Genomic DNA, 20,286 nt, shown 5'->3' on the forward strand with positions numbered 1-20,286 from the left:
TTCTTTTTTAAAAATTTTAACTTTATAAATATCAAACTGCAATACATGTAAAAAGTACAAATAATTTAACTGATGAAGAATTATGTAGTATAAACAAACAGAACTCATTTAAACATGATGAACACCAAGGAATTGAAGCAGCATCTCTTCTCATGGTGGCATAGGCTGAGGGGTGTCATTAAGTAACAATTAGGACCCCGCCCCGCACATGCTTAATAGAACCATCTTAATTTACAAATCTTCGTCATCAAATGTCTCTGTGCATCTCAGCATCACAGTCTCATAATCCAGCTGGAGAACCTCTTCCTGTCAAACATACGCAGGGAGAGAGGGATAAAGCTCTTATTAGCAGTGAATCGCATTGGCAAAACAGGTAAATAAATATTCTTTCTCTAGGCTGACTGGGGGCCCTCCAGATGTGGTCAGGCTCCAATCCTCATCCAGCCCTGATGGAAGCTGGGTGTCCAATAACATTGGAAGGGCTGCAGATCTCCCATCCCTATCCTAGGTAATGATAACTAGCAGAATCTAGTTACTTACTTCCTGCAGGGTTCCCCCTTCCCACATACCAATGGAGTTTTAATGTTCCCGTTATTTGATTTTAAAAAAGTGAGCTCTGGGACAAACTGATTCATTGGATGGAGCAGCTCAAAGTCTGGCACTCAGCAAAATGTTTATAATTGTTGATTTTGATGGGCACACCTGTCATTAATTCACTTCTACCCAACCCACACATGGCAGCTTTGTGGAGGTGAAGTAAATGTTAGCAGAGTTAAGTTAGCTGGGCTTTCAAGGAGAAAGAACAAGAGCTCTGCTAGCCATTTCTTGCTTTAAACGGAACAATTACCTTTTCCTTCAAAAGTGGAAAGGGTGCCACAAAAGCAGAAAGAAAAAGGATGCAGTTCAAACTGCCTGGAAGGATAAGAGCAAATGTCCATTTAACCCAGCAAAGTACAACAGAAATAGCCAAACCTTGTTAATCTGAACCATACTAACTCCAGACATGGAATGCCTAGACAATGGGTGCTAAAGCAATTTTGGTGAATGGCCCCAAGTTCTAGTATTTTGAGAATGGGTATTTTTTACTCTGTTTGCTCTCCCTTGACGATTCATAGTTCTGTAAAGTTTCATCACTGTGTGCCACACCATGACAGCCACCTTTCAACATTCTAGAGTTCCAGCCTCTTTTTTAAAAACAAAAAGCGGTTCTAAGTCTTTTGATCATTGCAGTTGGGCCTTCTCTACCTGCTCCACACTGATGGAAAACTGTGTGATTTGTTGCTGTTGTACGTATAGGATACACGCAGTATTACAAGCTGGCCTTCTTGTATTGTTCAGAGATAATAGTGTCACAGACTTTAATGCATGTGCCCAGCCCTGAAGAACTTTGTGTTGACACCTCGTCCTGGTCTCTAGGGATAACGTGAAGCATTTAATGGATATGGCGTTAAGCAAGGACAAAAGCTGTGGCTGAAACCAGTTATCCTAGCTGCACATTTCTCTTCATTGATGCGTATTCTCCTGCAGTTATGTAAAAAAGAAACTGGGTGCCACTGTTTCTTTTAAAAAAAAAAGTAAACAACTCCTCCTACTTCTTCCTGTTCAGCCCATCATCTCTCAACTAGAAACCTGCTATTCCTGCCCAATTAAACTTTGCAGTTATCTCTCTTCTACTGCTATGAATGAGTTGGACTGGGATGGACAGTCTTAGTCATCATCAGCCTGCAGATGAGTCACATAATTTTAGTCTGGTGAGGGTGCTGAGATTTACTCAGGATACCCAGGCCCCCCTTACAAAACTACAGCTCCCAGGATCTCCTGTCCAGAGGAAATGGCTTTTATCATCCATCTGTACTGCTTCTATGCTCTAATCCAGGGCTTTTCAAACTTGGGACTCCAGCTGTTTTTGGACTGTAAATCCCATCATCCCCAACCGCTGGTCCTGCTAGCTACGGGTGATGGGAGTTGTAGTCCAAAAAAACTAGAGACCCATAATCATTAATCTCACTGCACAGGGCATTTGCTGCTCACAGCTTCTTTTCTCTTCCCTTCTCAGCCTTATGAATATTTTGTCCCACCACTTCCTGCACCCCCAAGCTGCTGCTTCTCCCTGGGGTACTTGGAAGTATCTCTGCAAAGCTGGTGCTGGCTTCTGCCTCCTATTTGGTTCCTGCTGCATTAAGCCAGATAGAAAAGAAGGATTCACAGCAAGGACACAAAATGTTATAGTCTATACAGTGCAGCTGCTCAGAGTACCAGCCAGCATTGCTCCTCTCCAGGATTCTCTGCTCTATTCCCCCTTCCCCATTTTCTGTTTTCCTTCCTCAGCAGGCTCAGTCTTAAATGAACTGTCTTGTGCATAGATGCTGCTGTTTGGGCTATGCTGTATAGAAGATCTACATCCAGATTATATGAGTCTGCTATCGATGTATCAAACACAGACAGTTTGGATTTCCACAACAAGCACACTACAGGCAAATGCTGCACTCTAGGGATAGTAGTTCTGTAATAGGGCACCTGCCCCTGTGAAAGCCCTGTTCAACCACAACCTGAATCGCCAATAGCAGTTATGTATACCCTCATGTTACAATTGAAAGACCGAGAGACAAACAGGCAAATGTGAAGTGAAAATGGCCGTTGCACCCAATTAGCTCTGAAATATATGCAAGACATTCTGAAAAAGGCCTTCAAATGGTGCATTAATTTAACCTACTACTTGCAGTGATGTGGTAGTTCTTATATCTTCAACAACACAACAGGCGGGCGTAACATTACCTGCAGGTTTATATTTGGGTGGGGTGGGGTGGGCTGCCTTATAACAAGCACTTTGCAAAGTCCTACCTGGGATGGTTGTGTGTTAGCAAAAAACAGGCTCTTCAAGAAGCTGATGATCTGCAGGTAGAGGTGATGGTAATCCTCTTGGCTTTCTGAAGTACAGCCTGTGAATGCTGAGCTACAAACAGAAGAAGAGATTATAGTGAGACCTCTATCTACCCTGGAGAAGAAAAGGGAAAATTAAGAAAAATCAATGGTTCCCTTTCAATATGGACACTGAATTTGATGATCACCAACTGTTAGGTGTCAAAGGAAGATTTCCCACCAACCTACAAAGCATTGTTAAGGAGAGGTGGTGGTCGTGGAGTGAAATAGTGAATTATGCTATGATCTTGGCCAGGGGTCAGCAAACTTTTTTCGCAGGGGGGCGGTCCACTGTCCCTCAGACCTTGTGGGGGGCCAGACTATATTTTGGGTACCCCCCGACTCTCCCCTCCCTTCTCCACAGCACCGGACAAGCCCTGGTGGCTGCTTACCTGCGCCTTGCAAGCGGCAGGGGCTGGCGGAGGCGGGATGATGAGCAGCGCGAAAGGGCTGGCTCTGGTTAGGGGCTGCTTAAAATGGGGCTCAGCCAACTGCGGCTCAACAAAGCTCAGCCCCCTTCCTCCTCTAGGCAGGGCGGGGATAAGCCAGGAGGATGAAGGAGGCGCTGCCGTGGTGTGTATGTGTGTGTGTGGGGGGGGGAATGGCGCAGCCCAAACAATCAGAATCCCTACGCCAATCCATGCAGTGATTCCCGGGCCGGATCCAGAAGGCAATTGGGCCAGATCCGGCCCCCGGGCCTTAGTTTGCCAACCCATGATCTTGGCAGTCCACAGAACTGAGCCTATTACCTTTGGCTGGACATTTCTTGGGTTTCATTTCTATCCAGGAAGCTAGTTGCCATATCGAATGCATCTTCAAAGAGGATCTAAAAAGAGAGAGAGATGGCATTTTAGATACTAGCTCTCAGCTAGATATGGTGTTAGTGTCTTGTTTGAACACTATGCCACTCACAACAACAACAACACGGGAAGGTATTCTGTGAAGCACTATATCTAACAAAAACACACACCTCACAATTCTGCATGACAAAGGAATGCAGATGGACAAACACGGAAGGAAGGAACTTGGAACTCATGAGCAATAAAGCTTTTAGCGTCAATCATCTCTTTAAAAATCTAGTTTTTATCTCTTAAAAAAACACATTATTGTTAGGGTAGGTCGTGTTTTGTTTCCTGGTTTTATATGAGTTGGCCATAATTAATAAAAAGTGTGGGACAGAAGCCAGCTAGTTTCACTGTGAGCGTCACTTTTTAATTCTCTGTAACCCTTGAATCTGGGTCAGTTATTCTCAACAGCTTCAGTGAAAGGTAGGGATCGTGCTGGGAGCTCCATCCTTTTCTAGCATTGTGCTAAACTGCATCATCTGGATTCCAGAACCAACTTGGCTGTGTGCACATAACTGGGTTTAAACCACCTTTCTATAACACAGTGAATGTATCTGCAGCATGTGAATCGTATCTGTGTTTTATGTTTCTGTTTTAGCCCAGTTGTAACCAAGATTCCTCAAGTGTGAAGGCGAGGAGGGATGGAACACCTGTGGCCCTCCAGATGTTGACGGACTCCAACTCCCATCATTCCTGAATACTGACTAGGGGTGATGAGAAGTGGGAGTCCAGGAACATCTGAAGGGCCGCATGTTCCTCATCCCCAGCCTTCTTCATGGCTCAAGGAATCTTGAGTTAATCACAACTAATGTCTCAGACACTAACATAACATAGGTCTCTCTCTCCTACTCATTTATTTATTTAAAACATTTATATTTCACCTTTCCTCAGTCACAATCCCAGGTATGGATGGCACATTAAGCTAACCTATTACCTTAGCTAAGCCTAGCACAGCAAAACATTGGGGGAAGAGCAAAACAGCTAATCTCTTCCTTGGGAGACTGCACATTCCTGTTTCTACTAAGCCATGGTTTGGCTTAGCATAACGGATCAACCAAGCCACTGTCTCAACCTGAGATGTGCTTTTAAACTTTCAGTAGCAACACTGCATGGAGAACTCCCACAGGGTATGGTTATTCTCTTTATATGAAGGGAGACTTTGCAAAGCAATGATATTGCCTCAGCAGAACTGATTAAGTGGCGGTGCACGAAGTTTTGCTGCTTGATTAGACTGACTAGTCGGTTAGTCGTGATGGCTGAAATCAAGTCAAGAGATAAAATATGAGGAATATGATTGGTAGATTGGCTAGTAACATCACAAAGTCTCATGAACTGCACCTTTGCACAGAATTTGTACATTTACTCTATGGAAGCATAGAGATAGAGATACACACACACACACACACACACATATACGGTACTCATTTCATTCATATAAATCAGGGGTTGGCAAGGTTTACCAGCCATGGGCCGAGTCACTCTCATGGAGATCTTCCGTGGGCCGGACTGGCGCAGCGTGACACCGGAAATCGCTTCTGCGCATGCCCAGACGCCAAAAATTGTGCCTGAGCAGAAGTGATTTTGGGTTTCTGGACATGTGCAGATGGGATTTCTGGTATCTGCGCATGTGCATACATGATTTTGGGTGCCGTTCGGTTCGGGGGCAGCTTGTGGGCCAGTAAAACAGTCTTTGTGGGCCGCATCCAGCCCATGGGCTGCACGTTGCCAACCCGATATAAATATTAACCTTAATTATTCATATTGACAGCTCAACCTTGTCAAGATTTAATTCTGCAATCTTTTGTATTTTTGCTAATACATGTGTCTCTTGTTGCTTGTTACACATTGTTATTTTATTCATTTATTTCATAAAATTTCTATATGTAAACCCACCCACCCATTCAAATTACATGGGGCTGATGCTACAGCTTGCTTTGATTGCTGACCTCTTTACTCTTCTCCATGAGTGAGTTTTGCTTGCCTGCCCAGTCACTGTGCTGTTTATGTCTGGAGGGGCTCAAACATTTTTCTTCCTTCATTTCAAGATGGTCACTTTAGCTGAGAACCTCTGGTTTACAGCTTTTGTTGGAAACAGGTGCTGCCTTACCTGTAATTTTTCCTCACCCGTCTAATGACTCCTGCCATTTATTCCCAGGACCTGCCCTGCCTTCTGAGTTTATAATTTATCCTAGTGATTTTAAAATAGGTCATTACACCTCCCCTACACTTTTGGGGTGTGTGCCAGCATTCTTGAAGATTAGGAGCCAGGGCAAGTGTCAGAACCTAGAATCCTTTTAACACCCCATCAGGGCCCACTGCTGATGCCTGTCCTCCCGGATTTATGTTTCATCCGATTTATTTATTAATCCAAGTCAAATGCTCCTCGAAGCATTGAGCAGCTCAGTCAAGCCGTAATTTTAATTTACCACAGTGTATTCATTTATTTATTATTTGTAAAACTGCCTGTCATAGCAGGGCGATACATAGAATGAAAAAAAGCAACAAAAGAGAACAATAAAAACGGTGTCAGTAAAACACCGAAAGTGATTTGCTAGACTGATCCTTCTTTGGAGGCACTGTGCTCCAGCATTTGGGAGGGGGCTGAGGATTTTAACAAGCCATTCGCCTGAAATTGTTTATTGCCTGCTTTGGTATTGTTTTGACACCGTTTATTTTAATGACTATTTACTTATGTATTGTGTGATTCAGGGCCATCTTAAGCATATCCGGCACCATGGTGCAAAGATCCCTCCGGCGCCCACCTCCCCCCTTTCCCAGAGCTGTTGACCTGGAGGGCGGCTCCTTCGGCGGAGGTTGGATGTGGCGCCTCCCGGCTCAGCTGGCAGCTTCATGCCACGGTGGCCAGAGCAGGCAGCACACCGAGCGAGCGAGCCTGTGCCGAGCGAGGGCGTGTTGCGCCGCTCCCACCAAGCATTGGCTCGGTTTTTTCCCTTTTAGCCTTCTGGCGCCCCGCAGAATTCGGCGCCTGCAGGCTAAAAGGGAAAAAAACGAGCTGACGCTTGGCAGGAGCAGCGCACGCACCCTCGTTCACTCAGCGCACTCGTTCGGTGTTCCCTGGACTCTCGCCTGGCGCCCTCCAGAAATTGGCGCCCTGCACCACTAGCCTAAATGGATAAGACGGGCCTGGTTTGATCGTTGTTTCATTGATAAGCAACGCCCTGGGACATTATGGTGTAAGACTGGCTATAAATCCCATGCAGAGAAATAAAACAGTCAGTTGGATCAGCTGCCTGCCCTTTTTAGAGCACACTGATTAAGGCACTACTACCTGCTGTCAGAGGGAGGCCCTGCTTCTTGCAAAGGCTACAGGTGGAGGATGGGGCCTACCAAAAGGTGCTTTGCCCAGGGTCACCTTCAACCTTAGAGCCAGTCCTGGTTAGAACTCTGAAGCTTGAATCCTACCTTAAGAGTGATTCTTTCTCACCTCCTCTGGTGTGGATACTAGCGAACCGCTGGCTTCCTGACTAGCTCCGCTGTCCCTCACACTGCCCTCAGCACAAGGAGGCTCTTGGGAAGCCATCTTGACCTCAGTGATGAAATTCTGCCTCTGATTACAGTACTGCAGGACACCGTCCCTCCTCTCTTCAGGGAGGCCCTGCCACAGGTGGGAAACGGCTGTGGACACCACAGGAAGAGTAACGTCTTCGGGGCTCACAACCCCATTATCTACCAGCAGGTCTACTGTCTGTTTGTAAAAATGTAAGTATCTAGATAAAACAGGAAAGAAGACGGCATTTAGAATGTGGTCTGGATGGCATCCAACAGCGCAGAGACCAACCAGGTAGTCCCTTTTGTGACTCATATTTGGTAGTAGCCATGAGAAGGTGGCACAATTTAGGAAGCTGCCTCGTCCCAGGTCTGTTCTAATGGTTAATAGATTTCCAGGAAGATCAAGAAGAGAGTGCTCTTTCCTGCTACCTGAACCCTTTTCTTCTTCTTTTAAATGGAGTTAACCAAGGTCTGGACCTGGGACAGACATTCTGCATGCACAAGTGAACCACCAACAGAGCAATGGGCCGTTCTTTTTGTACACCAAAGTATCAAGCCAGGGAGTCACTCTATCATTGCCTTGCCCTGCATTTCTCCTGGTGACTGAACATATATGGCCTTGTTTTCAGCTGTGTTAAACATGTCGCCCTATTCAGTAGTCTATTATGCCTGTTAACTCACTGGAAGTTCCCCTGAATTATGGTTTAGGGTAGGTGGGTGCATGGGGGGGCGGAGAGAATGAGTTGATTTCTTGTGTTGCCTAATTATCTAGCCATAGTACACAGACCCATAGTTGGAAGGGACCCCAAGGGTCATCTAGTCCAACCCCCAGGAATGCAGGAATCTTTCGCACAACGTGGGGCTCGAACTCATGACCCACAGATTAAGTTTCTCATGCTCTACCAGCTGAGCTATCCAACCACTAAAAGGGAAGGTCACAACTGTGTCACATCTGATTAAAGAACCAATTACTGGAGGAGAATCAGTAACGTAAAGAGGACACATGTGCTTGGCCTATTATTGCAAAGCAACAGTCAGTTATTCACTCTTGTCGTGACAGACCTGGTCAGACTTGCTCTAAGGAGTATCACTGAAGGTGGGAAGGGAGGGAGCAGAAACCACAAAAGGAGTTGTATAGGTTTTGTGAGGAGTAAAGTACTTATTTTGCTGGCTAAAACCTTTGCGGACAGTCAAAGAACTCAGTACCTGTTCATTAGAAAAGGCCACAATAAAGTGTATGAGAGAAGCAGGCTTGCGCCACCTGCTGGCCAAACTGGATTGATACCTCTATTTCAGCCTGACCCTCAAAAGAGAATTGCAGAATTATAGTGCAGCATTATAACATTGTGTTATGTGGTGTACATATAATACTTAAGAAAAGCAGAAATAGAAGATAAGTCATCACAAATGTGCATCAAGCTAGGTCTTACCTTGTCATTTGTATCAACAAAACATTATCCCAAGCTTGTACGGGATGGAGATATATATATATATATATATATATATATATATATATATATATATATGGGTGGGTGGGTATGTTCTAGTGCTCAAGCCATTTAAGCTATTCTGTTGACTATGACAGATGTGAGCAAACGTTTCCTTTATTCACAGGGGAAAATAAATTTCTAAAAGCTGCAAAGCTCTGACAAATGGAGCTGCTTTCCTGTGGCCCTCTTATGTTACATATGCCGGTGCAAAAGTGTCAGGGACTATATTATTACCATTATTATTAATTAAATTTGTATACCGCCCTATACCTATAGATCTCAGGGTGGCTAACAACATAAAATATAACAATGACAATATAAAAAATGCAAAATACATAATAAAAACAAAGACAACCCAATAATTTCCCCTATACAAAGGTAACCAATCACTCCAGCAGAATTTCCACAGGGTAGTTTCTCACGTTAGAGAGTCCTATGAGGGCAGAAGTCAGACCCACAGAAATCACCCTATCCTGCAGCTATTGGTGTCTTTCTTGTAGCAGGCAAGGACTCCGTCCTCTGTAACGTTAGCCGGTGGGTTGTTCCAAAGGGAGAAACAATGGAAAAGCTTCACATACCGCTCAAACTCCATGAGGTCAGGAGAAGAGGCAGCTGGCGACTGCGTCAGCCTCAAAGTCACATCCTCCCCTACCGAGGTCTTTTCGTGTTCCTGAATCACGTACCAGACGGTAGCGCCACTCTGACTTGCAGAATTTGAAGGAGGGGATGAAGCAGTACTAGAAGCAAGAAAAGGAAAGCTAGAAAATATTTAGGGGATGAGAGATTGACTGGCTGTCGATTTTATCCAGTCATAGCAGACCCACTGAAATGAATCACCCTAGCTAATTTTAGTTTGTTAACTTCAGTAGGTCTGCTGTGAGTAAAACTTAATTAGACAAAAGCTTTTATTATGAGCAGGTACTTTTTTTCCAAATAACTTGCCAGGCTATCCAAATCATGTTAAGAAAAGGACTACATTGGCAGAGAGAAGCAAATGTAAGAGGAGTTTGGGTCTGGGACTGATAGGATGCTACAAAATGAGCTGCTTTTAAGGGTTGACTCAGCCTGCTCTGCAATAATTTTGCTTCTTGTTTGTTTCTATAGCCTAAAACTGTGTGTACATACACAACTCACAAGGCAGAAGCAGTTTATCCTCCTGAAGCTTGCAAAAAAGTTTTCTGAGTTGCTTAAAGGGGACAAATTCAGTACATCTATATTTTTCGGTGACTTACCTGTGATTGTTGAAGTACATTTTGACATATTCTTCCTTTACTTCCTCCAAGCTCGATGGATGGCCATCCTCCAGATTTAAAACCTCTGTTGCCAGAAGAATGAGCACCCATCAACAAAGTGGCACATTTTGAAGCTCTCTCACACCAACCTCATTTCAAGGAAATGATGTGGGTAAATGGCTTCATAAGTTACCAACAAGATACCGGTATATATTTTTAAATCCTCATCCTATTTTTTTTATGCTCAAAACACCTTACAATAAAGAAACACACTATATATCACAATGTAAAAACCAAGGGGAAAGCAGAGTAAAACGAAATAAGCACTAGAACTGTAAATTCCAGAAGGAAATACAATCAATTTAGCAAGCCAGAGAAGACAGGGCCTATGAGGGATCAGAGAAAAATCCCACAACTTTATTTTGGAAGGGGCCATGCAGAAGGCTCAGTCCCCAGCATGAAAGGAGCAGGTAGCACAGGGGATGAGAAAGGAACTCTGCCCAAGCCTCCAGAGAGCCACTACTAGGTGGGTCAGATGGGGGGAAAGGAAGAGGCAAGATAGCCTGGGGGAAAAGTGACATCACCAAAGGATAATTTGTAATATGCAAGCCTGAGCAAAGATTAAAATTGAGGTCTCTCCAGTCCAATTCTAGCACGCCTTCTGCATTTACTGAAACACACTGAGGGACAGAATACATATGACTCAATCACATAGTTCATCTTTGAGTGCAAGCTCCTCCCCCATAATAAATTGCAGGGGGCAGGAGGTGTGAGCTAGAATGAGACCCTGGCATGAAATAATTAATGATGGACTCCTTCCTAGGCCATTCATTTCAATGTAAAGGAAAAGTCAGAACAATGTTTAAAATTAGGTCATTAATTAGGTATCAGTTGCAGACTAAAAAGAAGTGAATACCAATTGTAATTGCTGGATTGATTTCTGTTCTGCACTTTGGGACAAAAGCACAAACAGTGGCAATTTCTGCTTCTGTTTCCATTAGAATTCTCCAACATCCCTAGTTGAAGACATAGGTTTACCACCTCACCTACTATTTGTAAGAAGAACCAGGCTCAGGATGGTATGTCAGAAGGAACAAGAACCTCAGCCATCTGCAGGGACAGTTTACCTCTTTAGTCATGTCTGCCTAGTACATTTTCCTACTGAAAAAGTCAGGGAAAAGGTTTTTCATATTTAAATGAGGTGTCATGGTGCTGGTACGATACCTTTCATTTTCAGCAAGTTTTCCAAGGTTTTCTCCAGCTCCTGGATATAATTCTTAGCCTTGCATAAAACCTGACACTAAACAAAAACAGAGAACAGGCCCAATCTAGCTGTGTTCTGAGCAGATTAACATTTTAATATGCCTTAGATTTTTCTGATCGTCTTCTTGTTGCTGGCCAAACATCCCTTTGAAGACTTCAAATACTGTACAATGGATTATGAAAAGCAAAGGAAGACAGCACAGTAAATAAATACCCACCAAGTCAGGAAATGCATAGCCTTTCATGCAGATTGTTTCGACCCTTCGTTGTATTCCTCAAAACACATAAACAAAAGATGGATTCAGAAGCCAACATTCTCCTCCAAGAGCTATAATTCTCAGAGTGGCTTAACAGTCAACCTCTCTTCCCAGAAACTGTAGTTCTATGAGGAGAACTGGAGTCTCCTAACAATTCACAGCACTCCTGGAAACAAACTAGTTCCCAAGAGTCCTTGAGGAAAGCCATGACTGTTTAAAGGGGAACAACGGTGTTTTAAAAATAGTGCAGATGGGCCCATAGGTGCTGATTTCGAGTTATTTCTATACCTTTGATGTGGAGTTATCTTGCTGAGAATATACTGTTTCTCGTAGGTTGTTGAAAAGTCCTGCCAAGGTAGCTCTGTTGCGTGCCTGAGACAACCGTCTTTTGCCCCCTTGCGACTTTGGATCCTGCAGATGTGTACGATACTTAGAAGTCACTCTAGCATATGGGGTGCTACAATTTCCAGATGTCTCCATCAAAAGCTGTAAGACAATGTCATTCCACTGCTTAAAAAACAGCTTAATATCAGCAGTGGCAAGTGCAACAAAGCAAACTGATTTTAAGCAACATGAGCCCCAGCACCCCTTACCTTGTTGATGCCTGCTAAGTGCTAAAATGATCAGAAAGTCACTGTAGGTAATCTATATCCATGTAATAAAGAAAAGAAGACCCAGCCAGAAAAATAAAATACAATAGGAAGTGCAAAGAGTATTTGAAGTAAGGCCAAAATAGGAATGCATCTCAAGAAAAAATGCGGGTTTTATTTTTAAAGCAGCCCATTTCAAAGCATTTTCAAACCAGCAAATTCAGGTTGTGTAATTAAATATGATTTCGAGCTCTTGTGCAACAAACCTGTTTTCCTCCCACAACTGGACTTTTGTGATAAGGAAATTGTAAACGCACTGGAAAGTGTGGGATGTTGTATAACCTCCCCACAACAAATCAGAACAAATGCTTGATAAATAGCCCCCTGCAAACCTGTAAAAACGAATCAAGATTAATGCTCAATCTGGATGTGACCTAGGTCAGGCTGTCATTTTAACTTGGGTTGACCAAACCAATGGTCTCTTGTAGCCTCTGTTAAGCCTTAAAGACAGCTCTGAGTCCTTGTTATCCATTAGCGTTCCTAGGCCCTGTTCATGTCCTCTGAAAAAACCCTCACACAACGAAATTTAGCAGATGACACTTTTCCCACCACAGACGCCCAGTTATTAAAAACAGCAGAAAACTTGTATGTCTGCATTTCACCATGTCAGCCTGCAGGTGGAGTTCACCTATGGGGAAAACAACAGCACAATCTTTTACAGCGGTACCTTGGGTTAAGAACTTAATTCGTTCTGGAGGTCCGTTCTTAACCTGAAACTGTTCTTAATCTGAGGTACCACTTTAGCTAATGGGGCCTCCCGCTGCCAGAGCATGATTTCTGTTATCCTGAAGCAAAGTTCTTAACCCGAGGTACTATTTCTGGGTTAGTGGAGTCTGTAACCTGAAGCGTCTGTAACCTGAGGTACCACTGTACATATACTGAAAACCAGCAAGTCTGGGAGTAGAAGAGGAAATACCTAATTTTTTATGTTCATGAATTTTTAATATTTTTGCAGAGCATTCAGTCACACAAAACTCTACCTGACGAAATTCAGCCAGCACAGCTTTACCAACCTAGCTGCTGTTTCAGAGAAGTAAATTACACTTACAAGTTAGCAACATGCCTGCACAGGGATTTGTAATTAGTCTGGCATTCTTAACCACTACATCAAATTGGTTCAGGAAACACCAGGGCCGGGCCAGAGGTAAACTGATAAGAAAACTGTTGTGTGCTTTCACAATGTATGTCAAGCTGCTGTTGAAGAAACAGAATTGTGGCCAGGAAGAAAATAGTTACCCTATTACCCACAAGTAATAGGTCCACTGTTTTAGTCAGACATCCTCTTGACAAATCTCTGCCAGATCCTTTAAGGCTGAAATTCTGCATGCTTATGTCTGACTGGACATCTGATTGGATTCAGTGGGACTGACTTAGTTCCAAATAAATATGCTTCGGATTGGGGTGCACATTTATTTTGCATTCAAGATCAGTGCAAGAGGCTTGCACAGACCCTTTTTGCAACACAGAGCATATATTACATCCCTCCAGTCCTACTGAGATCCTAGGATAAAACCAGCTGTAACTGAGGTGTGACTCATGGCTTATTCCTTCCTTTGCCGCCAAAAATATTTAGTTCTGTAAATATATATAGAAAGGAATAAGGACTGTGCTCCAAATAGCACTTAGAGATTTTATACAACAGAAGCAAATAATTCATTTTTGATATTTTGAATTAAACAAACAGTGCTGGAGACTCCTGCCAAGTTCTGCAAATCTTGAGTGGAAAGGCTCTTGATATTTACATAGCAGTCTGGTATCACCTGTTAATTATGTGCCAGTGGATTTCTTATTCTCCTCCACAGCAATATATAGTTAACTCAGTTGGCACTGAGTGACCACAGGATTGATCCCTCCCACTTGGTATTTTCAAGAGCACATTTAAACCCACTGTGACATTTCTCAAATACAGACTTACATCTGAGTAAACAGGTATTTAGAAGAAAAGTGTTTTTAAGGTTTGGGGAAGGCCGTAGCTCAGTGGTAGCAGACCACCTGCCTTACTTCAAAAGCTCCTGGGATTCCTGGCATTGCCCAGCGGGCACTGGGAATTTTTCTGAAACCCTGGAGACCTGCAGTTCATATAGACAGAATACTGACAGCAAATTTCAACTAGTTTGTTGCTGTCTCAAACCAGCCTTTCCATTATTTTTAAAAACCCACGTTCCCAACTGACTTCAAGGGGGAGGGGGGAGGAATTTGCTGTCTCTCCAACCACGGTGCTGCTGCTGAAAAATATCTACAATCCCACCTGCCCCACCCGTTTCTCCACTACATTTCACCGCCTTTCCCCCCAGACATTGCTCTGCTTTAGGGAAGCCAACTCCTTCCCCAATTTATGCCCCCAGCCTCCCTCTGCCCCTTTGCAGACTCGGCCCTGGGATACAAGAGGAAGACACTGCACGCCTCTTTGCAGAAGATGCCTCACGCGAAGGATGCTTTTCAGGCGGCGCCTGCTCCTCCAGCTCACCTTGCGCCAAGCTAGCAACCAGCAGCGCGGCTTTCGCAGCACGCGCCCCTCCGCGCGCCTTCCCGCTCTATCCCCTCACCTTAGCGCTAGCCGAGAGGCGCATAGCCAATCAGAGCGCAGGAGGCATCTCCAGCAGCCAATAGGAAAGCTCCGGTGTCGAGCCGGCCGTTCTGGTAGCGGAGCTGGAAAAGGGCAACAAAAACGCGGGAAAGAAAAACGGGGGAGCGGCAGAAAAGGAGAAAGAGGCGAAGCGGGGACGGAGATTTGGGAAAGTGGGTGAAGCTGAGTGAGGGGGTATTAAAGTTCCGGGCAGCAAACAGTATTTACTCGTGTGTCGCTTTACATAGGTATAGGTTAGAATATAGTACAGTACTTGGAACGGAAGTTGTTTACGCTTGATACACCCATAATTAAGTACCGCCTGCATTTGTGTTTCTGGTGCAGCGCTGTGTTCACACGAGCATGAAGTAGGTGACCGTCCCTTGAGTATCTCCGTGTAAACGCAACGCAACCCAATTTAGACCGGATGTTGTGTGTGCTGGAAGAAAGCGTTTGTACGCGCTGGGTGTCTCCTTTAAACCGGGTCACTTCCTCTGCACGTGCCTAGCGGATGAAACACCTGACACGTGTAGCTCGCGCCCAGTCCACCCAAGATAGGGCTTAAGCTGCATTTGGGAGGGAAAAGGCGAGTGGTGGATCCACATGTAAGCAGATTACTATGCAGGAGAGAGAGTTTGTAAGGCGCCCTCTTGAGTGAAGACTTTCAAACACCAGCTTGCAGTGGGGCAACCTGGTCTGACCAACTCCCCGAAGTAGTATTTTGGGGTATACAAGCTACCACCTTTTCCCCAAAGACCGAGCTGCTTTGGTCATCTTGAGCAGTTACTACACTACACGTAGCACGTCCCTGGCAGCAAAGAAATAAATACTGAGGAAGAACAATTCTCCCTTGCTGCTTTACTATAGAAAACAAATAGAATTTAAAACGTAAAAATAATGAATATGATTTATGGGTGACCACGAAGCACGCCTCGCTAACGTTGAATAGGACGCACGCATACAAAAAAAAAATAATGTAGCAATTTTACAAGGAAAGCAATGACAGCTGCTGTTGTGCTGTTTCACAGACGTCTTAAGATGTTGCTTTGCTGTCATTTCAGTTTAAAGTTCCAGGAGTGAACAGACACACATGGATGCTGACTTAGAAACCCCTTGCACCTGTGCGACTGTTGTTGTTTTTCTGGCCTTGAGGGCGGGTGGGGAATGCTATACTCATATAACAATGGAATATATCGGTGGGCGTGAAGAGAGAGGATCGTACAACAAGGCAGGAAAGTACATTTTCCCAGAGAGCGAGCAAACTGGCTAATAATAATAATAAAGTGACAACGATTAGAGTCCATAGAGTGCCTGCTGACAGATCTGGATGAAGTATTAACACCATGTGTGCTAATGGCAGGTAAATCCTTGGCTGGGTGGTCGGCAAGTTTGTTGCGGCATCTGGGATCCTTACAATCTCAAAACGTGTGCTTAAAACGATGCATTTCCCCTTAACAGTAAGGAAGCTTCCAACTCGCGGTTGCAGAGAATCGCCCGCCTTGATGCTCAGGCCCGAGCCTTCAACCCAACAAAACCACGCAGTCTCCTCTCTTTCAAAGCGAAACAAAAGCCAACGGGATCCCGCCGGCCGCCAAACGCCGATTCTAGCAAAAAGCGGCGCTGGGGGAACCGAGGGCGGCGGCGGCGGCCGGGCGCCTGGGCGAGGGGCGGAGCGTGGCGGCGAGGGCGGCGCGCGGAGCTCGGAGCGTCCCTCCCTGTTCCCCGTGACCCGGCGGCGCGATGGCGGCTGCGGCGGAGCGCACCGATGAGCTGGTGCGGGAATATCTGCTCTTCCGCGGCTTCACGGCCACCTTGAAGCAGTTCGACGCGGAGATCAAGGCGGACAAAGAGAAGGGCTTCCGGGTGAGGGTTGCCCGGGAGGGAAGCCGACAGGACCCGCGGGTGGCTGGAGGGAAGGAAGGGCTGGGGGAGGAGGAATTGGGGTTAGCAGGTCCCGCCCGCCCGTCCTCTTTCCTTTTCCAATTTAACTCGCGAACCTGCAAGGAGCAGCATTGCATTACGTGTGAAATGCTCCGCGCCTGGGATTTTGAGCGCCCTTGCCAGTGCTGCGTTGACACTTGCTGCCGCTGGCTAGATGGGCCTGGTGTTGCGGGCGGGTTGGTTTAGATGGTCTTTGGGTTCCTTAGCAGCTAGTCCAGCGTCCCCCTAATGGCTGCCTTATGTAGCCCCTTGTAGCGGCACCCGTGCCTAAATTTAAGCAGGCCTCCCCCACCGGAGCAAGTGCAGGCTAGCAAGGAAGAGGAGAGAGCCTGAGTAGGGTCAGAGTACTTCCCTTTTCCTCAGCTGAGTAACTGCAGTACTGTAGTCCTTACGCATCTGGAATTAGGAACAGGGCATCAACGAAAATATATTTGGCATCAGAAGTAATACACAGTGTGTTTCCCTTTACACAAAGCTCTTGAATGGGGTTTCAGTAAATTCAGATATGTATAAAGCAGTACCCAACACATTGCACTTGTTAAACAGAGCCTAGATAATTTGAATAATATTCTCTCGAATTCCACAGAGGAGAATTCTAACTGGTCTTTCTCTCCCCTCTTCTAATAGTATCCCATCAGAACTCTTCTTTTTCTCTCCTCTTGTCTGAGTCTTCTGACCAACCTGGGCTAGTTTAAATTTTGCTGCTGACTAGCACTGTCTATATTCAGTATAGCTGCAGGCTAAGGGATGTTGGCATGTGATAATGAGCACACTTGAAGTTTTTCACACTGAAAAGGATGCATGTGATTCAGCTGATGGGCGATGCTTTCTGCAGGGCTTGGCTGTGTGCTGAGTTCTCCAAAGGGAACTCAGATTCACTTCTGAGCCTGCTGTGACTTCAGGTATAGGGCATGTGAGTTTGGTGCTCAAAATTTGCCTAGGGGCTAGTGGTTGCTCATCCCGAAAATAGAAAACAGTCCTGTCTGAAATCAGTCCCAAACTGATTGGAGCAAGCCCCACACCCCACACTTCATTTTTTTGAGCTGCAACTCTATATAATGGGAATAATAGTCCCCTGCCTTATAAGATTGGGAATGTAAATGATAAAAGGATTGCACGTGAAGGCCTAGTATCAACACAGATTGTTTTCCATTCCAATGCAGTGTTTGAAATCATAATTTCATATGTGATTAAAATTATGCATATACTGTATATGAATCGTTACGTTGCATTATGACCCTTCTGTGAGGGTATATTAAGAACTGCCAGATTTTATTGCCAAGTCCTTCTTCCTTTTTTTTGGTGAGGGGGTCTTTTGCCAATTCCTCCAGAACATGAAATCCCACCACCTCACCTATTCATATAATACTTTTGTTTTGATGTTAGAACTGCCTGTCACATTGGTATACTTCCAGTTAAGCTTGTTGGAAAGTGCCATCTCTACATTTGGTTTTTGGCAGTTTTCTTCATCATCTTTCTGTCGTCTTCATTCTGTTCCCCCTGATTCAAGTAACCTGAGTAACTAGCCAATCTCATTTAGGGTTTTGCCTTGTGGAAGCAATAAACTGGGAAGATAGAACATTGACCTAGATTAGCCTCTCCAACCTGGTGCCCTCTAGGTATTCTTGGACTTCAACCCCCAAAAACCCCCAGCCAGCATCACTGGGGGTTAGGGATTATGGGGGGTGTAGTCCAGTGACACCTGCAGAGCAGCAGGTTGAGGAAGGCTGTGTTAGATAGACAATGGGACGTTGGTGGGTGCAGCACAATAATTCTTACTGGGCCTGCTGAGAAATTACAGTGCCAAGGATGACTTTAGCCTGGTTTTGAAAGAAGTTAGCGATGTTTTGTTGAAACCAGCTTCCTTGTTTTCAGCGAGTCTCCAAAAACGGAGTGATAAAAAAGTTCCATTTGGATGTGACAAAACTGGAAATATCAGTCAAACATACATTTATAGCCTCTTTTCAAGCCTAGCTGCTGTAGCAGAAGGGAACATCTGCCTGGAAAATCTTGGCAAAGAATTCCACCCCCCACCCCCCGCATGTCAGTACACAACATCATAGAAGCTATGCTTTGTTTATATCAGAGGTGGGGGACATGTGGCCCTCCACATATTGTTGGATTCCAGCTGGCTAGGGCTGATGTTATTGTCCAAAATAATTGGAGGGCATTGAGTTGGTGAGGGCTGTCTAAGAGGCTGTTCTACAAGCGGGTTTACAGACTTACTTCTTTGGAATGATGTTACTAGGTCCTTCAGCACTGCCAGTGACTCAGAGGCACTAAGGTGCCTCAGCCCCAAAAGGAAAACTGAAAGGTATTGCTAGTGGCTCTTGGAATTCCCCATTTGAGGCTCATAACTGATGCAGGTTGTGTAACCTGACCTTGTCTCCAGCGTTTATGTGTGATTTTGTTATGGCTTTTGGTGACAGAAGCTGACAGTTAACGTGGGTAAGAACTAACTGGGTTTTTGGGGTTCTGTGCTGTCTCTTCAGGTAGATAAGATAGTGGACCAGTTTCTGCAGTTCGTTCATAGCTATGATCTGGCTGCCCTTCGGGATTACTGGAGCTACCTCGACAGACGCCTTTTCAGTCGATTGGAGGATATGTACCGACCTACCGTGAACAAGCTGAAAATTAGTTTATACCGCTACTACCTCGTTCATACTGTGCAGGTTTGTGTCAAGCAGGTAGCTTTTCTTCAAAATACAATTGGTTTGTTTTAAGAGTAAATATGTTGCCTTATCTAACAAAATGCTGTACGCATCCTTCTTCTCTAGCAGGTGGGCAGTTAGGTGGGGGAAAGTACTCCTATCCCCCTGCTGGGTCCAGAACAGAAACCAATATTTGCAGCTGCCAGAGCAGCATTAAAATTTGTAATCTGAGTCCCTTTTCTGTTTTCTGTGTTTTAGACAAACAGGAACGACAAGACACAGGAATTCTTTCTCAAACAAGCCTCTGAACTTCAGAACCAAGCTGAGTGGAAGGACTGGTTTGTTCTACCTTTCATCACCAATCCAGATGCAAACCCTACTTTTGCAACATATTTTTCCCGCCAGTGGGCAGACACTTTCATCGTTTCTCTGCACAACTTCCTCAGTGTCTTATTTCAGTGTATGCATATCCTTTCTAGATGTGAAAAATTAGTTTTAATTATGAAACAGCTTCATCCTTTGTTCTCTCTCCCTTTCTCTTGTTGTCATGTTAGAGAGTCGTAATCAGCTTTCTGCCTTGTGTGTTACAGAGCAACGGTGTGGCTTGTTAGTCTGGTCCATCCATATCATCTACAACTTATGGATTTATATATTTTGTTCTTTCAGCAGATCACCGTCCTCATCCCCACTTTATCAAAATTGCATACTAAGGAAACCAAGGCCAAACGTAATGCTAGAGTATTTTATTCTGGACTGTAGCCCACAAAACTGGCATGTCACAACTAGACCAACTGGGCAAGAGACCTGCAGTCATTTGTCAGCATTATTTTACTTCTTTGCAGCTCAAGCATTTTCTCGATAGTGTTTCAAGTCACAGGCAGGTGATGGTAGCAGCCAGTTGTGGTTTTTTTCTGTTTTGGATAATATATATTCCTCCATCTTCTTCCACCCCAGATATATAA

General features: G+C 44.7%; 2 protein-coding genes across 12 annotated transcripts in view; one reads left to right on the forward strand and one right to left on the reverse strand.

Annotated features, from left to right (window-relative positions):
• Positions 1–16,774, reverse strand: STRA8 (stimulated by retinoic acid 8). Of its 10 annotated transcripts, none has more exons than XM_083573655.1 (9): positions 14,634–14,727; positions 11,805–12,002; positions 11,221–11,296; positions 9,997–10,081; positions 9,343–9,501; positions 7,210–7,492; positions 3,669–3,745; positions 2,842–2,953; positions 1–306 (listed from the first exon to the last, which is right to left on the reverse strand). In XM_083573655.1, exons 2-9 carry the CDS (start codon positions 11,994–11,996, stop codon positions 232–234), a joined length of 1,059 nt encoding a protein of 352 aa, XP_083429781.1. In that variant the 5' UTR covers positions 11,997–12,002; positions 14,634–14,727; the 3' UTR covers positions 1–231. The 10 variants fall into 10 exon arrangements, with proteins under 10 accessions (XP_083429781.1, XP_083429780.1, XP_083429775.1 ...); XM_083573654.1 differs by lacking the exon at positions 14,634–14,727 and adding an exon at positions 16,730–16,774 and having other exon boundaries at positions 4–306; XM_083573649.1 differs by lacking the exon at positions 14,634–14,727 and adding an exon at positions 16,147–16,239 and having other exon boundaries at positions 4–306.
• The window catches only part of WDR91 (WD repeat domain 91), a 17,163-nt gene continuing 13,313 nt past the window's right edge, over positions 16,437–20,286 (forward strand). The window contains exons 1-3 of one of the 2 annotated variants that reach the window (XM_083573646.1): positions 16,437–16,595; positions 19,166–19,345; positions 19,583–19,789. In XM_083573646.1, coding sequence (XP_083429772.1) covers positions 16,473–16,595; positions 19,166–19,345; positions 19,583–19,789 — 510 coding nt within the window. In that variant the 5' untranslated portion in view covers positions 16,437–16,472. The remainder of the gene's footprint in view (positions 16,596–19,165; positions 19,346–19,582; positions 19,790–20,286) is intronic. The other variant, XM_083573647.1, reaches the window with a different exon arrangement.

This window comes from Podarcis filfolensis (assembly GCF_964270895.1).
Source record: "Podarcis filfolensis genome assembly, chromosome: 10".
NCBI lineage: Eukaryota > Metazoa > Chordata > Lepidosauria > Squamata > Lacertidae > Podarcis > Podarcis filfolensis.